General features: G+C 32.6%; 3 protein-coding genes across 3 annotated transcripts; 1 reads left to right on the plus strand and 2 right to left on the minus strand.

Moving 5' to 3' along the window:
* The first annotated feature begins 94 nt into the window (after window positions 1-94).
* On the plus strand, window positions 95-3,600 carry LOC120266998 (short-chain dehydrogenase/reductase family 42E member 1). Its single transcript, XM_039274674.1, has 5 exons — window positions 95-316; window positions 734-1,076; window positions 1,354-1,625; window positions 2,578-2,777; window positions 2,997-3,600. The coding sequence occupies exons 1-5, from the start codon at window positions 127-129 to the stop codon at window positions 3,429-3,431; spliced, it is 1,440 nt and encodes a 479-aa protein (XP_039130608.1). The 5' UTR covers window positions 95-126; the 3' UTR covers window positions 3,432-3,600.
* A 1,800-nt stretch (window positions 3,601-5,400) lies between these two features.
* Window positions 5,401-9,103, minus strand: LOC120267657 (AT-hook motif nuclear-localized protein 10). The gene is made up of 5 exons (XM_039275330.1): window positions 8,291-9,103; window positions 7,435-7,487; window positions 6,430-6,561; window positions 6,100-6,261; window positions 5,401-5,982 (listed from the first exon to the last, which is right to left on the minus strand). Exons 1-5 carry the CDS (start codon window positions 8,796-8,798, stop codon window positions 5,746-5,748), a joined length of 1,092 nt encoding a protein of 363 aa, XP_039131264.1. The 5' UTR covers window positions 8,799-9,103; the 3' UTR covers window positions 5,401-5,745.
* A 4,735-nt stretch (window positions 9,104-13,838) lies between these two features.
* Window positions 13,839-19,412, minus strand: LOC120266335 (vacuolar protein sorting-associated protein 26A-like). The gene is made up of 12 exons (XM_039273957.1): window positions 19,285-19,412; window positions 19,132-19,182; window positions 18,612-18,686; window positions 17,893-17,967; window positions 17,743-17,815; window positions 17,372-17,416; window positions 16,009-16,120; window positions 15,493-15,559; window positions 15,306-15,350; window positions 14,634-14,689; window positions 14,338-14,513; window positions 13,839-14,139 (listed from the first exon to the last, which is right to left on the minus strand). Exons 2-12 carry the CDS (start codon window positions 19,132-19,134, stop codon window positions 13,964-13,966), a joined length of 903 nt encoding a protein of 300 aa, XP_039129891.1. The 5' UTR covers window positions 19,135-19,182; window positions 19,285-19,412; the 3' UTR covers window positions 13,839-13,963.
* Between the last annotated feature and the right edge of the window lie 7,273 nt (window positions 19,413-26,685).

The raw sequence follows: 26,685 nt of genomic DNA on the forward strand, positions 1-26,685 counted from the left end.
GAACTCGATTCTGAGAGTTTTAAGACCAAGAACGACGCGAGAGAATCAGCAGCGGGAGTTGCTTTGAGCCGTTTGTCGCCCGTGAGAGCTGATCACGAGCAGAAGGAACGGTTGAGATCGAGAGAGATGCATCTCAGTGAGAACGAAGGGATCGATGGGAAGCGCTTCGTGGTGACGGGAGGGCTAGGGTTTGTGGGTTCTTCTCTGTGCCTCGAGCTCGTCCGGCGCGGCGCCGGCGAGGTTCGCTCTTTGGATCCCCGAATCTCTTCGCCTTGGTCCTCTGATCTCCTCAGTAGTGGCGTCGTTTGCATCCAAGGTCTCTCGATCTTTCCTCTTCTTTAGCCTAGTCTTGAGTTTTCCTCTTTTTGGGGGTGAAATCCATTCGGTTTTCACCGGTTGTAAGTATGGATTTTCTGTTTGATTGCATTGGATTTGTTTGGTAAATCAATTGGAAGATGAGAAATTTTGAATTTTTTTTTTTTTGGGAGCAATTTAGTATGATTGTGGCGTAAAAGTGGATGATTTTGGTGGTGTGGTTAATTTAAACTATTTTTTCTTCATGTTTGAGTAGTGATCTCAGGAAAAAAGGATGGTTTTTTTTTCCGTGGTGTAGAAAAATTTCATTTATACTTTGGAGACCAATTTTAGAGTGTAATGGATTTCACATCATGTGAGATGTCGGCCATGATTGTTACTAAAGATGGATAGATCCTCATTATTTGAAATGCTGCAGGGGATGTGACCAAGAAGAAGGATGTTGAGAAAGCTTTGCGAGGTGTGGATTGTGTTTTTCATCTTGCTTCCTATGGCATGTCAGGGAAGGAGATGCTCCAATCCGGCCGTGTTGATGAAGTTAACATTAATGGAACATGCAACATATTGGAAGTCTGCCATGAGTTTGGAGTCAGAAGACTTGTGTATGTGAGTACATACAATGTGGTATTTGGGGGAAAAGAGATTGTTAATGGGAATGAATCACTGAAGTATTTTCCGATTGATGACCACGTTGATGCATATGGGCGCAGCAAATCAATTGCAGAACAACTGGTTCTTAAGAATAATGGCCGCCCCTCGAAGTAAGCAGCCTTGCCATCTTAATTCTGAAGTATCAACCCGCACATTCTTATTTCTTTCAGGTTTTTTGGGTCTTTATTTTTTGTTGCATCAAAAAGAGAAATAGAATTAACTCATTATGCAAACGATTTGCCATTCAGAAGTCATCTGTAATTTGTTTTTCTTTTTATGATTGGTTCCATTTCTTTTAGGAAGTTCTTTATCAATAATAGAAAGATGCCTAATATTTCTAATTACTACAGAACATGACATGATTCTTTTGTTGTTGCTTTCTTTAAGGAAAAATAACGATGCTCATCTGTATACTTGTGCGATACGCCCAGCTGCTATTTATGGACCAGGAGAAGAGAGGCATCTCCCAAGAATACTCTCTCTTGCCAAGATGGGTCTGGTATTCTTCAAAGTTGGTGACCCAAGTGTGAAGACAGATTGGGTCCATGTAGACAACCTAGTGCTTGCTCTTATCTTAGCAAGTATGGGGCTTTTAGATGATATACCTGGTAGAGAAGGACATCCTGTTGCAGCTGGGCAACCATATTTCATATGTGATGGTACGATTACAATTGATATTTATCTCTGTTATCAATTAAAATACTTTTTTCTAGATTGTGTGCACCTCTTTCTCTCTTATTTGTTTCATTTGCATGTAAATTTTATAACTAATGCAGTCTGCTTAAAACTTTAATTTTAGATAAAGTTTCGAAACATGCTTTAGATTGCTTTGCCTTGATGTTAGAAAAGGATAGTATACCTTTTGGTCTGCTTGTTCTATTCAAGGTTTGCATCCCGTCTGGTCCAAAAACTTTGTGGACCATCAAAAACAGTGAAACAAAGCATCTTTATTTAGGTAGCTTTGATACAGAAAATGTTTTTCGGTCAATCACAGAAACTATAATAACATATAAGTAATTGGAGATGATCATTCACTAAAACCCTTGGGGTTTCCTGCAAGCATGTTATCACTATAAATAGAGGTTCTCCTTGTTTAACTGGCAACTATTTCTATTATGCATATTATTGGAGTTAGCAGCCTGTTAATATGTTAAATTTTTATTTTATTTTATTTTATCAAAAAAATTTAGTTAAGGGAGGAAGATTTAAGGATGATGAAACTGATACAATTGTAGAAAATTTTTTACCGTGAGTACTAATTACCAACAAATATTGAAATGACACTCCATTACGAATGAGCTCATGTATCTTATATTTTGTGAGTTCTCTTTCTTACCAAATAAATTCTTTAGCCTGAACTTTGCAAAAGAAGACTATGAACCTAAATGTATATTTCATATGAACAGTATTCTCTTATGCCCTTGAAATATTAAATTCACTTGTTTGGCCCAAAGGGGAGAAAACATCATAATTACATAAAGCTTCCTGTCATCTATCTTGCATTGCATCAGCTTTTGCTCCCTATCATGTTCTATACTAATTTCTCAAATTACAGCAATGTGTTATCTGTATACTCATTTGCTGAAAAGGTACGGATTCTTTTGCTTGCAGGAGCTCCTGTCAATAGTTTTGAATCCATTGTTAGCCCTATTCTGCAGAGCTTAGGATACAAGGTGCCAAAGATAACAATTGACGTAAAACACGCATTGTTTATGTCCAGAATTTTCTTGGTCATATATACTATGTTGTATCCATGGCTTAATCGCTGGTGGCTTCCCCAGCCTCTTCTTCTTCCTGCTGAAGTTTACAAGGTTAGTTTACTCATGCCATCATCTTACATTCAAACTTTGTTCAACAGTCAGTCCACTTTTACACTCAAGGGCAAATAAATTAACTTTCACCGGGTTGAACTTTATATGTTTATTACACATCAACCCTCATGTCATATGATACACTTCTGAGTAATCCAGTTGTAATTATATCAATTATATTTCTGTTAAGTTCTTAATCTTAATAGGCTCTTTGTGCAGATTGGTGTGACACATTACTTCTCCATTCTAAAAGCGAGGGAGGAACTTGGCTTTGTACCTATGGTGAGTCCTCGAGATGGTCTGGCTGCAACGATTGCATACTGGCAAGAGAGAAAGAGGAGGGAGTTAGATGGGCCAACCATCTTCGCATGGCTGTTTGTGATCATTGGAATGTCTGCTGTGTTCTGTGCAGCTTATTTGCCCCCTATTGGACCATTGAAGTGGGTACACGCCCTCAATCTTTTTGTGTTCCGTTCCTATTCAGTTATCAGATTCGTCTTCCTTGTGTCGGTAGTCTTTCATTTCGGAGAGGGTGCGTATGCATGGTATCTATCAAGAAGAGTTGATCCGAAAAACTCGAAAGGGTGGTTTTGGCAGACTTTTGCCCTAGGAATCTTCTCTCTCAGGTATCTCCTCAAAAGGGCTAGAGATTGAGATGAGCTTGCTGCTAAACTGGTAACTCTTGTGTTCTTATGTGTACCTTTTGTATTTGGTGGGTGAGAATAATATTATACTATTTACCATCATAAGTGCAATGACATTTGAAAAATGAGCTTAGTCTCATCATCTGAAAGTGGTGTTACAATGAATGATTTGCTCTTTATCTGCCATGAGTCACCTCCCTGAAATCTTCAGGTTTTCATAGTTACTGCAAAAATCTGTCTAATTAGATTTATAACTCATGGTTAATCATTTGTTTGGTTTAACTGAAAGTGTGAAATATTTATTCTTAAATAAAGAGTTAAAAAATAAAGGGAAAAGAAGAAAGAAACAGTTTTATGATATGAAGGCTTCACAATATATGTTCTATGTGTTATGTTCTATGGATGGTAGATAAATTGTTGGATTTTTACTCTTAAACAAAGAGAGTAGTTGAAGTAAAATAACAACCTTTTGTTTTATTGGCATATAAATGTTGACTCTTAAATCAAGAAAGAAGTAAAATGGAAAAAGAATAAACAATGAGGGAATTTTTGAAAAAGAATTCTAAGTACATGACAAACATTTCAGGGAATTATATAATTGTAAATGAGTCAAGGAATTTTCTGTGAATCATCTAAAATTCTCAAAGAGGTAAATTTGAAACATCCCTTTTGTTTTTCCATGTTCTTTTTTTTTTTTAAAATTTATTTTTAAACTAAAATAGCAATGGCATTAAGACTAAACTAAAGTTAGATCATGAACATAGTTTGATAGGAACTGAAGAGCCTCCCTTCCAATTAGGACTAGCATAGGACCTTGCCATTCTTGCCAAGCAATGAGAAGCAACGTTGGCTTGTTTTTTAACAAACACAATTGAAGCACTAGTAAGTTGACAAAGAAGAACTTTGCAGGCAAAGTCTTCAATAAGCAAACCAAATTCATTGACATTTGTAGTGGGATTCTGGAGAGCGTTCACAACATCTTTAGCATCCAATTCAAAAATTAACACCGAGAGAGTCCAAGAAGAATAGATAGTTTAACAACTTACCTTAAACCAATAGCTCCAGCTTCTTTGGAGCAAAAAATCCAAGGCATAGTACTGGTAGCATAGACCACAACACTACCATTAGCATCCCTAATAATCATTCCAAAACCTGTGATTTTGGAATTAGTATAACACGCAACATCCATATTACACTTTACAAAATCAGTGGAGGTGTTGTCCACATCAAATCTTTATTCTTCACAGTAATCTTTAGTTGTAAACACTTATATTATTACTATTTCATAGCTTTGAATTTCTTTCCCGCCAAATATATGAGAATTATACGCACCTTCCTCCTAAGGCCTTGATCTTTACTGTTTAGAATGGTAAACAACCAATCCTTTAAATCTTCTCTGCCATCAACAGGAACATCTATGCCCTCTCTAGACCAACAACATCTAACAAAGCTACAGTTCAAGAATACATGATTAGTAATCTGTCTTGTCTATCTTCGCTGCACCGAAGAGACTTCAAGAATCTTAACATCTCATTTACATAAGTTATCTTTTGTTGGAAGGCAATTTTTACAGGCTCTCCAACCGTAGGTAGACCTTGTGCTTTGAGGATACTAAAAAAACCATAATTTGCTCCAATCTCCATCAATCTGAAACTGCTGCAAAGAACAAAAGATGATCGATAGCCACACGGTATCCTAACTTAACCGTATACAGCCCATTTTTACAATGATGCCAAACATATTGATCTTGATCTCCCATCCTACTCAAAGCTATGTCACAAATAGCTTTTGCATCTGTCCCCAAACATCTCATTAATGAGCTCCACATCCAGGAATAAACAAATCTTGTCCAACCAAATTCTCTAGTTGTTTTTACATGTTCGTTAGTTGTTGCAAATTACAAGAAAACAGAAATAATTTAGATGATTTGCAGATAAACCGGTGTCATTTTTCCTTGTTGAATGCCAGAATAAAATCCAGAAACACAAGGGAAAACCAACGCATTCTGATGATATCTCTAATACATCGAACATCAGCATACAATATCTTCCAGAAATAACGACACATTACACTGATAACTAATACAAGCTCGACATCAGCATACACCACCTCACCAACATAACATCCTCACAATCTAAAGGAAAAGAAAAAAGACCAAATGAAAAACTACATGCTTCTACCTCTAATCTCACACATGATGATGGTACAACACTGGTGTGCTTCGATACATCAGTAGATGGGGATGGTCAGAAACTCAAACTTGTCCCAAATGCGCTTCAGAGCTAAGCTACATCTAGTTTTACAGAGGGATGACTAAATGGTTATCATTTCCATGGCATGCTCGGCAAGCCTTGTTGATTGTTGTTATTGCACGTTCCCGTGCTCTGGTTCAGAGGGCTTCCAGGGCCACCGGAGGATTCACTCTGTGTGCCCCGGGAAAGGGGGCTACTTGGCCCTGCCATGCCAATAGGAGCAATCTTCCCTGGGGCTGACGCAGGATCAGAAAAATTGGTCGACTTGGGCTCTTTTCGCCTATCAGCAAGAAAACTTCCCACAACCACCTGCAAGAACCAATAACAGGATTTTAGAATTTGAAACTAATAATCTAACATCTAAGACAACATGGCGGAATATTCTAAGGTGTTGTGTGGCATATATTTAGCCCAATTAGGACTAACCTGCACAGGGGAAGCTGCAGTTAGAAGCCCTGCAACTCCACCACCTAGAACACGTCCATCTGGACCAGCAAGAGATACGCTAAGCCCACCAGTACGACTACGCTGACCACCACTCTCAGATAGAAGATATGAGCCAGATAGTGACAAAATCTCAAACCGGCCCTACATGTGGAATGCACGTTATTCTCAAGAACCATGAGTTCGAACAAGGGCAAAAATTCACAAAAACATTAAATCATAAATTTTCCATATTCATGATTCACAGACCATAGATCACACCGTTCAACAACTTAATAAAGGATGTGCCATTAGTTATGTGATTATACATACCTCATAAGTAACTGTTCCACCAGATGTAGCTGCCTGACGAAGAGTGACATTGGAAATAGCACCATTTGCAGAAAGAATGCAAACAGCACGAGGTCCATGCTGAGAAAATGACATGATCTTCGAAGATACATCCTGAAATATCAACAATATAGTAGTTATAAGTTGCATGCCTTTTGTAATACTATTTGGCAAGATCCTAAAAACATTGTTAATAGAATATTCAATATAATTTCATGTTAATCAGATGGATAAAAATATAGCAGAGATTATTGGATTTCAAAGGAATATAAAAAATTGCATGGTTGCTCTACCATGTACTGATACTTTGGCAACAATTTTACTTCACTACTAATCATGAAACTTACACAGTAATGTAAATCGGTAGTTCATAATTAATAATTGACAAGAAAATCATAGACATGGAAAAAAATAATTCATCATGAAGAATTAACGAAGGTAAGTAATACTTCATAAGGCAAACAATAGATAAAAAGTACAATATACACATATATATATATATATATATATCTGTATAAAAACAAATTTAAAGGCAAAAGATCAGGACAGAGATAAAGAGCACAGGTGAAAGATCATCAGAAATGGTCCCCATATCAAATGGTGATCATATATGCAGCAAGAATAAAAAGATACTCGCATGTTTATAAAGCAGTGATTAAGTTACGATAGAGGTGGCATCAAACATCCAACTTGTCGTTGCATTTTTTTCTCAATATAATAAAATGTGACAAATTCCAATTATTAGCTTTATTATGTCTAATCTCAGCAACAAAATGAACAAACACAGGGCATCCATAAAGAAAATCATTTTTCAAAAGGAGCATCGGCCAATAACTTGCCCACCTAAAAAAGGCCTTCAAAAGGTAGGCAAATTCCAAGTTTAGCATTAACTAAAATAAATATATATTGTGTACAAAAATGTTAGGTTCACAATACATTCCAAATAACTGAAAAAGAGAAAAGCACAGTTGTCCAAAAGACGGATACCTCTCCAGCTTTCACAGTAATAATATGTGGAGTAAATCCAATTCCGGCGGATCCTGCAAGTATTTATCACTGTTAGGATAAATTGGTTAAAAACTTGAGTCTAAATCCTATATCAATAATTAAAGAACTAATATGAACAGAACAACTAAAATAAAACACCGTTGCCAAATTTTACTGCACCATAAAACAGATTTTCTGTTTATCCCAGTTAAACTCTCCTTTATTTACTTCGACAATGTTGCATATATTTTTTTTTCTTTAAAACAAAATTTTAGAATATCATGTGTGATCTAGTCTAGAAAAAAAAAACCTATAATACTTTGCATTTATTGAAAACATTCGAATGATACTCACAACAAGAAGCGAAGGTTTAAAAAAAGCAAAATTGAAACTAAAACCAAGGTTCACAAAATTTCCCCCACATTTTCTTTATCTATTCCCGAATTAAAACTCAACAAACAAACAAAAAAAAAATTATTTCAGAATTTTCCAAAGACGAATAATCAACAAAAAATAATTCCAGGGCATAAAGGTAATATCTCCCACCCTACTCCAATCCCCTCATGTCAGATCTACCAAAACAAAAATTCAAGGCTTTCTCAGCAGAACCACACACCATTTCTTTACCATTTGACAGAGAAATCTCTCACCCTCAAGTCTCAACACTCCCTATCATTCCAGGACAACCCACAGTTTTCAATGAGAAGCCAAACAAGTAAAAAACCTACATAATAAAAAGCATTTAAAATACCCAACAAGACCATATCTATCAAACATTCCATGACAATTCAATAGCAACATATATAATATAACACCAAGACTACAACATCAACAAATGAGAGAATTGAGGTTTTACCAAGGGCAGCCATTTGCTGCTTCTTGCCCGAACCAGGTGGCCGGCCCCTCGACTTCTTCAAGGAGTCTCCGGGACTTCCAGACCGGATCGAAGATACCGAGAAGCCACCAGAACCAGCACCGGGGGACACAGGGGTCAAGGAAAGAGCCATGGTGCCATCAGGCCCATATTTCCTTGGCCGCCCACGCTTTCGCTTCATCGGTTCCCCCATGCTTATGTTAAGGCCATGAGTTGATGCCACCGGAGCTGGTGGTACTCCTTCACCACCTGCTGCTCCTCCTCCTCCACCTCCACCTCCACCTCCACCTCCACCACCGCCGCCGCCGCCGGCGGTAACTCCTTGATAAGGAGGAGAACTATTAATTGGCTTGTAAATGGCTGTGCCATCAGCAGTGAAAGCCAAGCGCATGTTTTGCATTGAGGGTGGTGACTGAACTGGACTTTTCTGCAAACCAACATTGAATGGCTCCCTACTGGAGATCATTCCAGTCTCGGATCTCACCTCCATGATTCCAAGCTTCAAACTTTTTTGCAGAGCTAAGACTCAACAGCGCTTGTGCAAATCTAAAACTAGAAAGAATACAAACTGCTACGCAACTAAGATCACAGTAGTTTCACAATCTAGCCTGATTTGGAGGGAAAAAGGTGCGGTTTTTGGAAGATTTAGACACTAAAAGAACACAACTTTGAGCTCAGTTTCCGCGAACACTGACAACAAACGCGAGGGAAAACCACCAAGATGTGATTTTTACACCATAAACTCACTCAAATCAACTTAGAAACCCTAGAAAGAAAAAGCAATTTGAAACGCTAATTTTTACGCAGAATTACAACAAAATAAATTACAGTAGAAGTACAACAGAAAAATAAAATGAAAAACCTAAAACTAAAACCCTAACTTAAAGACTAAAAATAAATATATTTTTTTAAAAAAAAGATAAAACAAAAAAAACCTAAATTCCAACCAAGATCAAGCGAAAAACTCAGAGAAATTAGAGATCCCAAACCCCGGACCACCTGAAAAATCTCCCATTTTTCTCAAAATTCCTCCACAAAAATTCACAAAATCAGCGGTAAATCAGGCGAAAACCGAGATAAAACCCAAAAAAAAAAAGCTGCGATTTTGAGAGGAAAAAAAAAACCCTAGCCACAGAAGATCAAGAGGCCTCGGACTGCGGTTGCTAATTTAGGGCTTCCTTTGGATTTATTTTTTTGGGGGCTTTTTAATTTCCCGTGCACTCCTCTTTCAATTAAATAAAATAAAATAAAATAAAATAAAAGCAGGTAATAAAGTAACCGAAATTGCTTTCGTACAAAATAATTAAAAATTATGGGCCTAATTGCATAAATCCCTCCTTCCCATATATCCCTCGCATCTATTAATTATTACAATCCAGTCCCTCTTTAAATTTTTTTACTAAAAATTATTTCTATTCAAAAAATAAATAAATAGCAATAAACAAATTTTCTTTTTGTCAAATCTATCCAGTACCTCCTTAAATTTATTACTAAAAATTAATTATATTAAAAAAAATAAATAACAATAAATAAAATTTCTTTTTTCAAATCTATCCAGTACCTCCTTAAATTTTTTACTAAAAATTATTTATATTAAAAAAAAACAAATTCTCTTTTTTCAAATCTATCCTGTACCTCCTTAAGTTCTTTTTACTAAAAATTATTTATATTCAAAAAAATAAAATAAAATAAACAAAATTTCTTTTTTCAAATCTATCCAATACCTCGTTAAATTTTTTTTACTAAAATTTATTTATATTAAAAAAAATAAATAATTAAATTAAATAAACAAATTTTCTTTTTTCAAATCTATCCAGGACCTCGTTAAGTTTATTTTACTAAAATTTATTTATATTAAAAAAATAAATAAATAAAATAAACAAACTTTCTGTTTTTTTTCCAAATCTATGGATTAAGACAACCAAGAAATCAAGTTGTAATTTTAAATAAAATTTTATCCAGTTCCCAAAGACCAAATTGAAATGTAAGACATTTAATATATTTAATATTTAAGCATTTAATATATTTATTATTTAAGTCAGTAATTCATAAGTTTTGTTTAATTTAAATCTGACTTTTTTGGCGTGGGATTATATTAATGTTTTCAAGCTTATCTTGTGAATATAAAAAATTACATAATTTTTCTTTTAAATATTAGCTTAGAAGGAAACATTTGAAAGCAATTTTGCAGATAAGGACCTCACTTGTTATAAATAAAAAAAAAATATAGCCTGGTTTTCAGAGAAAGGAATCTTTTTCAATGAATAAATGTAGAGATGAGACATTGAGACCTAATGGGCGGTGCCACAAAAATATTATAATATAAATTTTTATATATATTAATTTAATGTTAACAAGTAGGTGGCATTCAAATTTTAAATAAATGAGTTTTAATTATTTTTTGACTTATTTTTTGTCACAAGGTGCTCGGTTGGAGAATATTAACTGAATTAATTTTACAATGTAGATAATAAATAAAATTAATTATTTATTAAAAAAATAAAAAAGAGGAAATGACTCATCAAATATCAAATAAGTTTGAAAAAGGGATGTTACTTTATTTAATATGAAATAAATAAGTTTGTATATGGTTGGTGATTGGGAGTAAAAAGGGTCATATAAAGAGAAATAATTTTAGTTTAGTAGTAGTTATCACTATGTAATAAATTAATTTATTTTTTTTGGGAAACTTCCTTTTTTTCTGAATTAATTTATTTAAAATAATAAAATTTTTATGATGCAATATGAAAATGAATCATCATTTTATAAAAGAAAATAAAGTCATCATGTAAGAACAAGAGAAGAAAATAATTTATGAGAAACATTATAAATACAAACTCACCAATATGTATACTTTTCTTTGAAGGAAATAACAAAAAATAATTAATAGAAAAATCAAAGAATAACACATAGATTTCTGTGGGAACTTAAAATTGAAAAAAAAAACTATGGGTAGTAGAGAAGAAGATGATTCTCATTTTTTTTTTTTTGGGTCAATTTTTTTATATTATGATAAAATTTTAAAATATATTTAAATATGTTTTACTTCGATTACAAGTCAAATTGAGTTGAATTCAATCTGTTGTAAACTAATCACCTAAATATTGCCTGATTTTAATCCCACAATCCCAATAGTGGTGGGCTATTATAAGATCAAGTTCCTATCTCCATAAAATTTTGAAATTTTTATATAATTTAATAAACACATAAATCAGGAGTATTTACAAATGAGGTCAAACTAACAAATTCTAACAGTTTTTATTAGGAAGTTTATAGTTTATCCTCATTTTTTTTTCATAAATATCTCATAGTATTTTTATATTATTTTTTTAAAGTGTTTTTACTTGGAATAAATTGTTTTACTGTGATACCCACCCTCTTTCTCCAAAGGGTAGGTGTGAAAGGAAGAAAAATAGGGGCTTTTATGATATTTCCTTTTTTGTATTAAATGTAAGACTGAATAATACATTAATATTGTATTAAATTACATTTATTAATTAACTTATTTATTTTTGAGAAAAAGGTGAGCACCTGTGTTGTTAGGTATAAAGGAAAAAAAAAGAAATAGATTGAGTAGAAAAGCAAGGTGGATAGTTTCTTTATGTGAAGGGAAAAAGACAAAGCCCCATGTGACCCTCTCATCTTCTTCTCATCTTCAAAATTTTTTTATTTTATTAATATTAATATTAATATTATTATTGTTATTATTATTATTATTATTATTATTATTATTTTACATTGTTTCTCTCTCTTAACTCTTGTGGTTTGTGACCAAATGTATTAAAAAGTGAAGGCCACACCAATAACTCACCATCAATGCCAATTTGAAATAAAGAGGTTGGAACAAGTGTTATTGCTACTCTTTTGTTTGCTTAAAATGTATATTATATTATTTCTTTTTCTAGATGAAATTATGATTTTATTATTTTATTAAAAGATAGGAATTTTTTTGTTCACATACACACTCAAAAATGTATTGACACCAAACCAAAAACAATAAAGTTTGGCACAAGTGTTATTCCTACTATTTTATTTGTTTGAAAATTTATTATATTATTTCTTTTTTCTTAAATGTAATTATGATTTTTATTATTTTATTAAAAAGATAAGATTTTTGTTCACACGTATACACCAAACCAAGACCTACTCAAAATTGCTCTTTAACAAATGTCACATTAATTAATTTTAAAATTCTTGTCTTGTATTTCTAAGTATAATTGACTAGTTATCATTATTTAATAACTGATGAAAGTAAATAAAATATATTTAATATATTTTTTTTATATAAGTCCCTAAACATTTGATTTTCTTTATGTAAGCATGTCAGGTTTATATATTTATTTTTTTAAACATTCTTTTTCTTGAAATTTTGAGGTGTAGAAATTTATATTTATTTATATAATTATCATATTTATATGGCTAACATAAAAAACTTCAGAGGATGAAAAAAATACAAATATTAAATTTAATGGAGCTAAAAAAAATCTATTGATTTCATGCAATAAACTATAGTTAACTATATATATAATGGTTACAATTTTTCATGAATACATATAAAAAGGGAAAAAAAAAATTGGATAGATGTAAATTGTGGAGTTACTGTTACGATCATGATCGGATAATTCGTAGGAAACAGAGCCTCATACACACACATATATATATATATATATATATATATATATATATATATATATATATATATAATTTATGCACTCTTAAAAAAATATGCAAAGTTTTTATGGTGTAATTAAAACCTAGTGGTATAATAAATTTGAGAGCAAGTCCTCTTAGCTCTTGAAGAGCATTGAGAATCAGAGCATCAGGCCAGCTAAGCTTTTTCTACTAAATACTTCAAAGATTAAAAATTACAGCTATTTAATTGAGAGGGTAAACTTTTTTTTAAAAAAAAATAAAATAATGCAACAATATATGTTTAGTACAAACATCATAATTTCAATTTTCATGAGTACATATAAAAAGCAAAAAAATTTATAAAGATATATAAGTAATTTTTAAGTTTTGCAGGCGTGTATATATAAATATAAAATGTAAAGTGTAATTAAGAGATACAGGCAAAAAGCAAGACCTAGTGGTATTAGTTTGAGAGCCAAGTCTTCTTAGCTCTTAAAGAGCATTGAGAATAAGAGCATTAGCTCATCTTAGCTTTTTTATTTTTATTTTTTAATGGTTTGGTACAAGTCATTTCACAAGGATTTTTGATGACTTGGTCTCCCCATTTAGGGGCAAAAACACTTAATTGGCAATTTCTGGTGCTCTAAAAGTTAGCTCCAAGACATACATGCAATAAGTTTCCACAAGACCTTTTTAGTATTTTGAAAGAGACATCAAGGAATCCATTCTTTGAATCCAATCATTTCAATTGGTTTCATACATATTCATAATATTTTGTAATTGCATTCAAAGGACTTCAGAAAAAGTTTGATTGGGAGAGACATTGTCCACAAGTGAAAAAGAAATGTGTACTGTTGAATTCTTTTGGCTCAATAAGAAGTTCAAAGGATACAAACACAAAGACAACATAAAACACATTCACATATGATTCACAGAATAGGAAAAAACTACATGTTTTGTCTACTACTAAGAAGTAGCCGAAACTTATAACGTTTTTTTCATGAAGGTTGTAGACCCATAATATTATGTTTCTTGCAGGCGGTAAATGGTGATTTCTTGCTGTTTGAAATACCGGCGATCTTCTTCGTCCAAGAGAACAAGATTGAGGAAATACTTCACACTGAATTTGTTGTTGGTATTTCGGTATGTCGGTGTCAATTCATATGGGCTCAGAAAGAGTCTAATTGGAATTGATTCACCTGTAAAGAAAACACATAAATATTAAAAAAAAATGAAAATATACTTTCATTTGTGCCTTACAAACATAGGTGAGTGTTTCAAGTTTCAGCAAATACGCACTGTATCGATCTAAATCTATTTGTGGTATAAAAATATGAGATGTGAATGACCATCCAAACAAAAATGACATTGCGCGCCAAATAAAATACAATGCCTACCTCTGACAGGAGCACCGTCCATCAATTCAAATTTTGCGAGGGTCTCTGTCTCCACGTATGTATTAGGCCCCGATCCAGTGGATTCTCTACGTCTAATCTCAAGCTCCATATTTTTAATTTTGATTCTTACCAGAAGAAAGTATATTTTCCCCAAGATAACATCTTTCAGATGGTACCTGAATTAGATCAGTTCTTATTAGTGAAGGCGCAGGTGTTGTTAGTTTATCAAAATTTCAGCAAACCCTAAAGCCATTTATAATGGAAAAGTAAGACATAACACAGAGACAAAAACTCACTTGCTTTTGTTGTACTCAAACTCAATGTGTAAGCAATCTTCTATTCCAACTTCCATCTGCAAAGTTAATTACTGTCAGTAAGTTTTGCAGCAATGTAGTAAGCTAATAAGCAAACTCGTTCACATAGTGCAATACTTGAGTTTCTATAGTGGAGAATCAAACTTATTGGAATATGCAAGCCTAGGGAGAAAAAGAACTTGATTTACAGATTAATTTTATTGGCTCAGCCTTGAATTTTTTACTCTTTGATCTTAAAAAAATAACCAGCAAGGTTTTGAATACCAGAACAGCAGATTATAGCAGCTAAGGAGCAGGAACATTGAGTCATGTATACATATATCATGCATACATCAATGGGATTTTATTTTATTTTATTTTTTAAGAACCCACATTACAATATTCTTACTTTATCATATCACCCAAAATCTATTCTAGGCAGCAGGTCTATTCATTATCCCCAGGAAAAAAAAAATAAAAAATAAAATAAAATAAAAGAAGGGAGGAAGCATTATAGATGGTATCATACCATTAACAATATTATTTTGCTGTTAGACCATTATAATGATCAAACAATGGCAATCACAATGACAATGTTATGACTCCATGGCATAATTTTCCAGATAACAAATCCATGTAGATTAAGCATAAACACAATCTATATAATGGACGCACCTTGATGCTGTTGTTGATAGTTGGAGGTGGAGAATAGTTGCGAACCTAACACAGAAATCCAAGTCATGAAACAGAAAGCACATCAGACAGTAATCAATATTGTTTGGTAAGTCATGAGGTCCAGTCTAATACCCAATTTTCCCGGCGTAAATCAGACAAAATTAAGAATTCTGCATAATATGCTTACCAGGAAATCCTGATACTCCACAATGTTGCTGACATAGTTACGACTAATTGTTACTTTCAAGATGTACCTGAGAACTTGTAGAAATACCCATTTCAGAAACAAGTCATGATCTAACAATAAAGACAATCTAGAATTACTAATAATTAGATACTCCATTTCATGAAAGCACCAGAAAACTGATCCTCAGCTTATCTAGTACATATTTAGTGCCAATGCATCTTTAACACCCATGCTCTGATATGGCAGCCAAATACATTATGCCTAGCTAGATTCAACTAAAGCTTGCTAATAAAAAGAAGGCCTTCTCAGTTGTCTGCTAATCTCCAGCAGAACCAGATAACGAAAGGAATTAGGAAAAGATTAAAGATGTTAAATAACTACAAATGCACAAAGTATGAAGATCTTATTCAAACAAAAGCATGATAAGGTAAAACTATGATATGAGATTTCCTCAAATAGTCACAACAAATGGAACAATTTTACCAGGCAAAAATCCAAGATCAAATGACAACCTACCTCAATCTAACGTTCACCCCACTATATGACTCGTATGGCATCTCAACAGTAGAAAACTCAAATGGATATGTTTTCCTTTCATATAAGTCACCAGGAACATCTAATTCACGAACTGCAAAATATTACCATAATCAGGGACTTGAAGCTGTTCAGCCAAACAGAGGAAAAAAAACATGCTTGAAGCCCGCTATGATGCTAATAATATTCATAGTAACAACAATGACGATGATGACAACAACAACAACAATAAATGCAAATTACAGCAAATGGCAACACATTGTCACAATCTAGAAGAATCTGATACAGATTACATAGAACAAATCTTAATTGCCTTTAACTAAATGATACCCAATTCTGACAATTTATTGCTATGGTGTCTAGAGCATGAATGATTCAATTAACAGGTTTAGTTCAGCATAAACAATAACTTATTATTAAAGACAATATAGCCATTGGAATAATTCTCCGTAATGAATGAAAAAAAAATAATTAGATTGCCATTATGTCCACAGCACTGTGAGTTATTGAAAAGATAAATATAGGCATGAATATTGCAACAAGAAATATTTATCTTCATAATTTCCTTGTGTCAGCAACATTACAAAAGCATGAAAACAAATATTATTTTGATTGTGGGCCAGTGCTTAGTAAGGTTATGAGCCTGATCCTAACAAGGTTAGATTGTCTTAAGGAAAGTCTGAAAATAAAAAAAATTATGGTCAATGTCCAGACTCCAAACTTCATAACAAGAAGGTTTTCATTCTAATGGAGAACTTTTATCTCAAAATTCCCCAAGCTAACTTAGTTAATGCTAAAAAAAATAAATATTTTGCAATATATTTATATTTCTTGATTGTTTATTATCAGTAAAAAAGAAATATTAATTATTTATTATATATTAAACTAATTATATTATGTAAAAAAAAAAATTATTGCTATTCAAAGTTATTTTAGAGGAGTGTTTAGTTGGAGAGGTCAAAATAAATTAGAATCCATTAATTAATTCCAACTAATCCCAACCAAACAGACAAAAATCTATCATTGCAGTGACCATTTAGGTCATTCCTTCTTTTGGGTTCTTGATATTCCAACAAAATTTAGGATATGTTCTAGCTTGCATATTCACTCTAAATTCATCACGCATGGCTACATTTCAATGGTTTCAAATAATGCACAAATTATACACAAAGGAGACTTGTCTCAAAGTGAAGCAACTGAGGCAAACATGATCATTAAGCTCGTATGCACTACTCTAAAAGCATAAGTGAACCACACAACAAAGACTTTTGCATTTAGTGAAGCACATTGTAAGATTAGTGAAGTAACAAAAGCTACACAACACAGTAGAAAGTTCTTATCTCACCTAAAGAGGTGAAGTCGTAAAAATTCCCTCGGTCAAAATAAAGCTCTGCAAGATAACAAGAATGGCAAAAATCAAGAACTTTTGAAAAACCAAACATGTGTAAATTAAAATCACACACATATATCGACCACAGATATTCAATGTCAGATAGCAGATTAAAGTTAACAGTGTAAAAAGATCATTCAAAACACAACGCTACTATCATGAACATAACAACAAGAAAAATCTCAAAAAGAAATAGTCAACAATCTATCAAGACAATAATAAGTCGAGGTTCTTATCAGAGTTCAATAATGCAAGCTATTCTAATGAGTGGGTAAATTGTTAATATTCGTAAAAATTTTAATACTTGTTTTTGAGTAGTCAAGTACCTATCTGCCCAAGAAGCTCAATTTTGACACCATTGTGTTCAACCTTTTTCCCATGAAGGGGTTCTATAATCACCTGCGCAATACAAGTATAAGCATGACTAAAAAGTCTGCGGTCATGATCAAGCACATGAAATACTTAAAACCTGTTACCTCCCCAGCTATATTTTCCTGGCTTTGAAAAAGTGGGACCATCACAGTCTGACCATTCTCCTTCTTCATGGAAGCCTACACAAATAGTTGGAGAAGAAAGTTTCAGATAACAGTTCATAAATACACTCTAAATCTAAAAAAGAGAGAACTCCTTCATAGCTACAAACACTTCTCTGTTAACCAAATAGAATATAGTAATAACGAAATATTGATTCTGAATTTATCTGGCCTATATTAATACAGAAAATGCATGGATGATTTGTTTAGCATGCAAGAGGCACACACACACACACACAAATAAAATAAAAATAAAAAGCAAAATGGTTCCACTGACATCAGAACCTGATGCAGAAACTTCTGCAACAGATCTGAAATCAGGTCAGATTTCATCAAAGCTCTGATAATGATGAAAATAAGGGTCATACCAGGATGCCCTTGAATGATTGTAACAACCACTTACAATAGAAACTAGTTAAAAGCAGCTTCTGATGTGATCATTGAACATAAACAATACATTTATGGTGAGTAGATCTCTCAGAAATTGGCAAGAACAGAGGAAGCAAAAATTATCTTAGTTTTGAGAAATGAGAATAACCATAAGTAATATCACAACATAAAAAAAGTGTTAAACTACCGGATACGTCAAAAATTTTCAGTTCTAAGAAATGACAATCTTGTGCAATTTGAGCAAAGCCACACATAGAACATTTGATGCTTACCTTCTTTCGAGTTTTGCCATCAGAAAATATGATTGAAATGTCACAATGTCGCTTGAATGCACCAATCAGGTAGTTCTGAGAAACATATAGTAAGCATATAGATATAACAGGCGGTTACTAAATGTGCATACATACATAAAATCAAGGTCAAAGTCATTGATGCATGAACAAAGATAAGAAATTGAATGCCAGTTGAAGTAAGAAAGATTGGCATAGACATAGATCATAAAACTCCTAGAATTTCATCTAAAAAAAAAAACAAATTTCATCTAAAAAACCAATGAAACCTAACCAAGTTATGTAGGCATAATAGTTATCTACTCAATACAAATATAAAGGTTGAATTTCATGAGATCTCGCATCCATAGCCATGAAAATGGTTCAGAACTCGAAAATTAAAGGAATTTCAAGAAGAAAAACAACAATTTGGCATAAAATCGTTCAAAATCTCAAACCGAGAAAAATAATCTCTACATGCTGCTTCCACAATTAAAGATCACTAAAAGAACACAAAAAATACCATGATTCTGATCCACCAACTGAAACCGAGAAACCCTAAGCGAAGAAGACCCTGCACCAATTCAAGCAATCAAGAGAGCCAAAATACAACAAAATTTAGATCCTTTCAACGAGGATCAACTAATCAAACAATACAACAAGGGAAGACGAAGACCTCGTGATTCCAATCGACTCTTCGCAGGCGATCTCACCGGATTTCCTCGCAGCCACCGTCCCGGCGTTCGTCTTGGTTACCTCCGAGAGAGAGAGAGAGAGATTGTGAAGAACTATGACGAAGGCCCAATCAAATATGGGCTGGGCCACATTTTTTTTTTTGCGAATAAACCCAATTAAACCTTATTATCTCGTGTTAGTTCCTGAAAATTTTTGTATTAAATGAGCCATGTGCATGGCACGAGAAAAGGGAAAAAAAAACCAAAATGTCATATGCGAACAGCATTGACTCCACTACATAAAACATTGGTGAAATCCATAATTATAAGTATAGGTTTATGGTCAAAACTCTATATTAATATCTTAATATACATATGTTCTTATTTTACATGAGCTTTGATATTCGATTTCAAATTCTCATTGAAATAAACGGCTTATGCAAGAAATCTAGTGACAATAGACCAAAATGCAAACTATTAGTGATTATATAAGTTTACCCTAGACTAATTTATGATTTTTTTTTTCTTAATTTCAAAGCTTTTTCATTAGCCAATCCAATTAAGGTTTAAGACAATGAATGGTGATTTATATTTCATATTGGTTAATTTTTTAGTATTTGTGTTCGTGTACTTAATTGTGTACCAATGATCTCCTCAGAAAAAAAAAAATCATCACTATTTATGAGTTTTCCAAACAACAAATATTTTTTAAGTATTTTATTTGATTAGTGTTATTTTTTAAATTATTAAAATTTTCAATAAATATTTACTTTTATTTGGAAATAAAATCTTATGTCTATATAACCTGTGCAAAACCTTTGTTAGTTTTAGAGATACTAGAGTTACACCGGTGTGAGAGACATAATCTCAATAAATTATCTTGATAATAATGCTTGAGAGTTAAGTGTAATTAAATCAAGTATTAAAACAACAAATAAACAATGTTCTTCCATAATTTGTTATTCAAACTTTCAAAAACAACGAACCTAATGCAAATTAGGCATTCTCCCCTGCTTTGAATAAGAGTTTTTTATAAATAAATAAGTGTAATTAAAGTTTTTTTAATTATTAATATCATAAGTAATTTAAATAAAACTTAAATGTAATAAAAAAAACTAAAATTTGTTCTTTGAACATTTTTACAAAAATAATATAATTAAACAACTCATACAATGAAAACTGTTGTATCCTTTGGATTTTATGAAGATTTATTGCATAAATAAATAAGTGCAATTAAAGCTTTTCTATTATTAATATCATAAGTAATACAAATAAAAACTTAAATAAAACTAATAAAATAATGAAAAAATATAAAATTTGAATAAAAATATATTATAAACAAATTAATCATCTCTATCCTTGCAATTTAAAAACTTATAATTACAATATTGCTAATTTTACGGCATAGTTTTTTTTTTGTTTGGTTTTGTTTGGTTTTATTTTCTTATTATTATTATTTTTTAACAAATTAGCTTATCAAACTAAGTTTGAAGATAGGTATTGAGAAATGAATATATTTAAAGATAGGTATTGAGAAATGAATATATTTAAAGACTACAAATTAAAATATATAATACAAATAAATCAGAAGAAACTTTTAATAAACTTCTAATAATTTTATAATAAAAACATTAAATTAACCTTTAAAGTGTTCATTATTTTTAAAATATAATATTAAATAAGATAAAAAATAATTTATACATGAAATAGAAATAATTAAGAATTACAGTAAAATACAAAATATTTTTAATTTATTATTTTTAGTTTTACAAAGATAGTTGAGATAATTTATATTAAATTAAAGAAAATTAAATATCTTAATTGATTATAATTAATAAATAGCATAATATATATTTACTTTAATAGTATGTATAGATAATTTGAAAAAATATATTTAAAAACTTTTGGCAAAACACTTACTTGGCTTTCCACTTCCTGCAAATTAATCCAAATAAGAATATATCAGACAATTGTAATATCTGCAATGAAAATGACATAACCAAACAACAAATGATTGAACAATTGAATTAAAAAAAATAACAAAACTTTGATAAACTAAATAGTAACATTATTGGTAGTTCCGTTGGTAACAAATCAAACATAAAGGAGACACAAGAAATTGGTAGCTCAGTTCGGCATCAACTCGCCTACATCTGGGAGACCAAGCCCGCAGATAAACAACCCACTATAAGTACAAACACTTTGTCACTCACCTCACAAATAAAGATAACTACCCTCTCTAGATTGTCTAGTGCACACACTCTCTCTAGCTCCAGTTGCACATCATAATCATAGAGCAAGATAGCTTATATAGACACCTCAACGTCCCAAATATAGCCCATACCTCTTTTAGAATCTCTGTGGTTACTAACTTTAAAACCTTCCAAAATTAGTTGTTGTAACTTCTGTTGTAACTGAACTTGCAACATGGCCCTGATTGCTGACTTGACTGACTTCTGGTTCCGTTGCGAAGTGACCTCAAGACCCATCATCCTCCTGGTCATGCTTAGTCCAAGTTGATGCAACCAGATCTCCCTATCCCGACTACCAGCAACTAGTCTATCTCCTCAGTTCCTCACCATGTAGTCCACTTGCAAGGAGCGCACGACTTTGTGCGTCTTCACGAAACTTTCCAAACTTAATCTTCAATTCATCCAAGTTTGGTCTTCAAAGGTTTTCCAAACTTGATCTTCAATTCACCCAAGTTTGGTCTTCAAATCTTCTCAAAAATAGATCTTCAATCAATCATACCAATCATACCAACAATAGGTATCTCTCAAACTTAGTATGTCTTCAATTATACCTTTAATAGTCTTCAATCATAATATTAGGGTTCTTCAAATCATACATTCAATCGATGTTAAAATCATACCAACAATAGGTTTGTCTTCAATTAAGTAACTCTCCAATCATACCATTGATAGGTATTTCTTCAATTAGCTTCCTTCCATATTTAGTCTTCAATCAAATCTCCTAAATATGGTCTTGATAAGATCTTGCCTTCAAGTTTTAACACAAACCAAAAATAGCTCCACAAAGATCTTCTAAGATATTTCCCTCCAATCCAAGACTCCGTGCCATGTCACCATGCTTCCCATGTCATCATTTATGCCACGTTATAATGGTTGCCACGTCACCTTGACTTGGTGTCAAATCCAATGTTGTCAGACCCGGACCTGCCCGGCCGGTTCAATCGGAAAAACCGGGAACCGGCTATGTGACCAGCCCGGGTATACCCCATTGACTCGGGTATTAAAAAACCCGGTGTTAACCCGGTGACCCGGGCGGTTCAACCGGGAACCGGTTGACCCGTACGGTCAATCGGGTCATAATGTTTAATTTTTTACAATATTTAATAATTTATTATTATTTTCTCATTAAAAAAACCACAAAAATCGTGTATATTTATTAATATTAATTTATAATTTATAATCAATAAATAGAATTACAATATATATATATATACCAACAAAAATTAACATTTAAAAAAATAAAAATATATTAATGTATTATGTAAATACTTTCTAAAAAAATTTAATTTATTAAGAAAAATAAAAACAATAAATGAGTGTAATTTTTATTATAAAAAAATATAAAAATTACAAGATTCTAATTAAATAAAAAAATATAAGAAAATTTAAAAACAAAAATAAAAAAACTCAATTGAGATATAAGAATTAGTGAATTAAATTTCTTATTTATTTTAACAAAATCAACCAATAAACAAATAAATAAATAAATAACACCGAGAGAAGTTCGATAATTATATATTAATATATTAAATTTGTAAATATTTAAAAATTGTAAAAATAAATGATAAAATTAGAAAACTATACTGAATATAAGGTCATTTATCAATTTAAATATCAAATTCAAGTTGGTTTTTATAATATAATTATGGATTTAATATTATATTTGCTTATTATTAATTATTATAATATTTTTTTATATTTAATTATTGACCCCGGTTCAACCCCGGTTCGATCCGGTTGAACCCATTGACCCCTGACCCCTGGGCTTAGCCGGGTCATTGCCAGGGATGGGTCTAACAACCTTGGTCAAATCATGCTACTTAAAGTGTTTTTGCACTAACAATCTCCTCCTTTGGCATAATTTGACACAATTGCTTCTGCTCCCAGACTGACTCTTGTTACAACCTTTAGCTACAACATCAACTGGGACACAGACTAAACTGACACTATTACAATAACTAGTTGCTTACAGAGTACTAAATTTTTTTTTTACATATTACAACTAGTGAGATAAGTATGATTAAGTATAAATTACTGACGGAAATAAAATTTGTCCAAACTAATAAATGACTCAAACAGACATAGATAAAAAGTCAGTTTAGAGCTATGCAAGTTTCTCCCCCTTTGTGATAGATGATGCCAAAGTCTTCACAGGTTGTTGCAAGTCATGTAGTAACTGCTTCTGTAACTCCCCCTGTCTTCATAACTCTTGGACATCAGCTCTCCTTGTCATCTTCTTGAGAGTGTCGAGGCAAGATAGAATGTTCTACTTTTTTCTGGCAATGATGAATAATTGTGCAGAAAGTGATCGTTACCTCCTCCAAGTTTTGAGCTACTCCTTCAAGAACTTCTTATATTCTTCTTCAATGTTGAGGCTTTTTGTATACCATGTTGCAACAGGAACTAAGATATTACCACTATATTCTAAAATATGAATTTTTCTAGGTCGAATTTCTTTCCATCGAGTGCTTCAGAATCTTTGCCAAGTTTCTTCTTCTTTCCCTTACGTGGGGTAAATGCCTTTTCCTTTCCCTTCTTTACTGACTTCTTGCTCTTCTTCATTGGCCTTGGACTAGGTGATTATTCTTCATATCCAACTTTATGATCCGAGAATGATTTTCTTGTAGCCTTTTTCACTATCTTCTTCGTTTGGCTCCTGAATGTTGGTGCAATCTTCCTTTTCTTCAAAATTTGTTGGACTCTTGCTTGCAAAGGAATATTGTCTAAACTACGTGAATTCTCATGTGTTGCATCTAGTGTTACAACTAGTGTTGCAACATAGTCTGAATTTTTTTTTTTGTTTCTCTAGCATTCTTTAACTCTTCAATAGCTTTTCTGATAACTCCTCAAGATTCTCTTTACTTCTTGAACACCTACTTTCAGATGTCCCCTCAGACTCTTTCTTTTCTTTTTCAACCATTGGACTCTTCCCTTTACCATCCTTTTTCTCTCCAGACTGCATTTTCTTTTTTTCTTGAATATCTTCAGAAACTTGCTTCTGTTTGCATTGATTTGCTTCAGTTTCTATTTCGATTGCAGCTATTGATCCATCCTTCTTACTAGGTTCTGGGTTGATCTTGAAAGGTCCTTCTCTATGATATTCCATCTTCTTCTTCTTCTTCTTCTTCTTCTTCTTCTTCTTCTTCTTCTCTCCTTTCTTAAAGATTTTGGAAACGCATCAGAGATCCATGCATATGGAATACCTTGAATTATCTTTTCATTCAATTTGATTCTTTAGCCTTTCTTTCTTCTTTGAACAACTCCGGTAGATGTTTGGAAAGCCATACCATGGTATCTCTTCGCTCTTCTATAGTTGGTGTTAGAGCTTCTTCTCAGAAAGGTGTTAGAGCCACGGTTGAAACAATAGGCATGGATAAAACTTCTGATGCTTCAATAGGAGAAGAGCTTTTTTCAGCATTCATGATATGTGATGATTCGCCATCCTTTTCTTACTTCTTTAGAACTCTATAAGCTACCTTTTTCACATTCATCTTCATTTCCTTTCTTTCTTCTTTTCTTCTGAGGTTTGGGATTTGAAAAATAGATACAATTACGTCCTTGTAATTTACACTTGCCCATCTATACCGCGGACTAGAATGACCCAACTCAACTAAATATTATAATGACTAAAAGGGCAGAAAGTACACAATTATAGGGACTTGTACAACAATTAAACCTTTATTTTTGGGAAGTTGTAACCACACCGATGCCTCTTCACATGATTCTATAATTATCAAAAAGGAAACTTGCCTTCTTTTATTATTATTTTTTTATAATATTTCCTTTTATCTTTTTTTTTTATATATTTTCTTTTCCTTTTCCTTTTTGCTTCTTTTTTTTATATTTCCTTTTTCTTTTTCTTTGTCTCTTTTTTTTTAAATAATTATGATGGTTCAAAGCCTTTCACCCGTTGAGGTGTTTTACCTATTGATTTACCAGGTCCTCAGTCAACACATTGCTAGTTGTAACATGGTGTTGCAACCTTCTGATTTATCATCACTTCTGTCATCTTCTGATTTGAATTGGAGCACTCCGCATCTTTTCTTGGCACTTTATCTTTTCGGATCCACAGCTTCTTGATTACAATAGTCTTTCTTCTGACTTTCCTTTTGATGTTGCATATTCATGTCCAACCACTCTTCCACTCTTCAAGTCTTTTTTCAATTTGTTGCGCTTGGGTCTTATGTGGCCGGTCTCTCCACAAGGAAAGCATGTGGGTACTTCTCTTATGCATTTTTTCCCTTGTTTTGACTTGCTTCTCTTCATTGTTTTGTTGAGCAATTGACTTAACAAAAACAACTCTTGAATTTTTTATCTTGACACTTGAAGTTTCACCAACATACCCAATAACTTGTTGGGCTTTGCTTGGTCTCCCAATTGATAAGATCTCGTCAAGCGTGGCTTTACCTTTGTTCATGGAGTCTAAGGTCTTTTCAGCATGGCTTGACTTTCCTTTACATTGATCTAACTTTTCCTCAAAGCGTTTGTTTTGCAGGATTATCTCATTAAATTTAGTCAGCATAAATTTATAACCCATAAGATGATTTTTTTCACTTACCTCATCATATTCACTGTCAGTTTCATTAGATGTTGTAACTGAAGTTGTAACATATTCTACAATAGGCTTGGATCTGTTGAAGTCTACTACTCCATTCATCGTAGATGGGAAAGAGATATGATGGTTGCTCAGATTTTCTTCATCTTCTTCCTCCATACTACCATTTGAATCATCACTCCATCTAGCATTGAGTGACTTTTCTTTCTTCTTAAGAGTATTAGTGATGAGTGCATTTCATATCATATTTATTTACCCTCAATTCATTAATTTACTTATCCTTTAGCATAATTTTGTGTATATTCGGTGCTATTCTGGGTATTATTGCTCCTTGTGCAGGATTTTGGGATTCAAAAAAATTTGAAGTGAAATCAAGGATGAAACGAATGGAGAATGAAGATCTTTTACGAAGTGCTCAAGTTGAACACGGACAGAGTATGATCGTGCTCTATCCCACTAATTATCTCTGCCTGCAGGATTGCCCAATGAAAATTCAAGTTGAGGGATGCTTTCAGGCTGAACACGGTCGGAGCACGAGTGTGCTCCTCCCCCTGATTATCTCATTCTTGAGGTATTTTCTGCTCAACAGGAGAAGC

This window comes from Dioscorea cayenensis, chromosome 8, assembly GCF_009730915.1.
Source record: "Dioscorea cayenensis subsp. rotundata cultivar TDr96_F1 chromosome 8, TDr96_F1_v2_PseudoChromosome.rev07_lg8_w22 25.fasta, whole genome shotgun sequence".
NCBI classification, from domain to species: domain Eukaryota; kingdom Viridiplantae; phylum Streptophyta; class Magnoliopsida; order Dioscoreales; family Dioscoreaceae; genus Dioscorea; species Dioscorea cayenensis.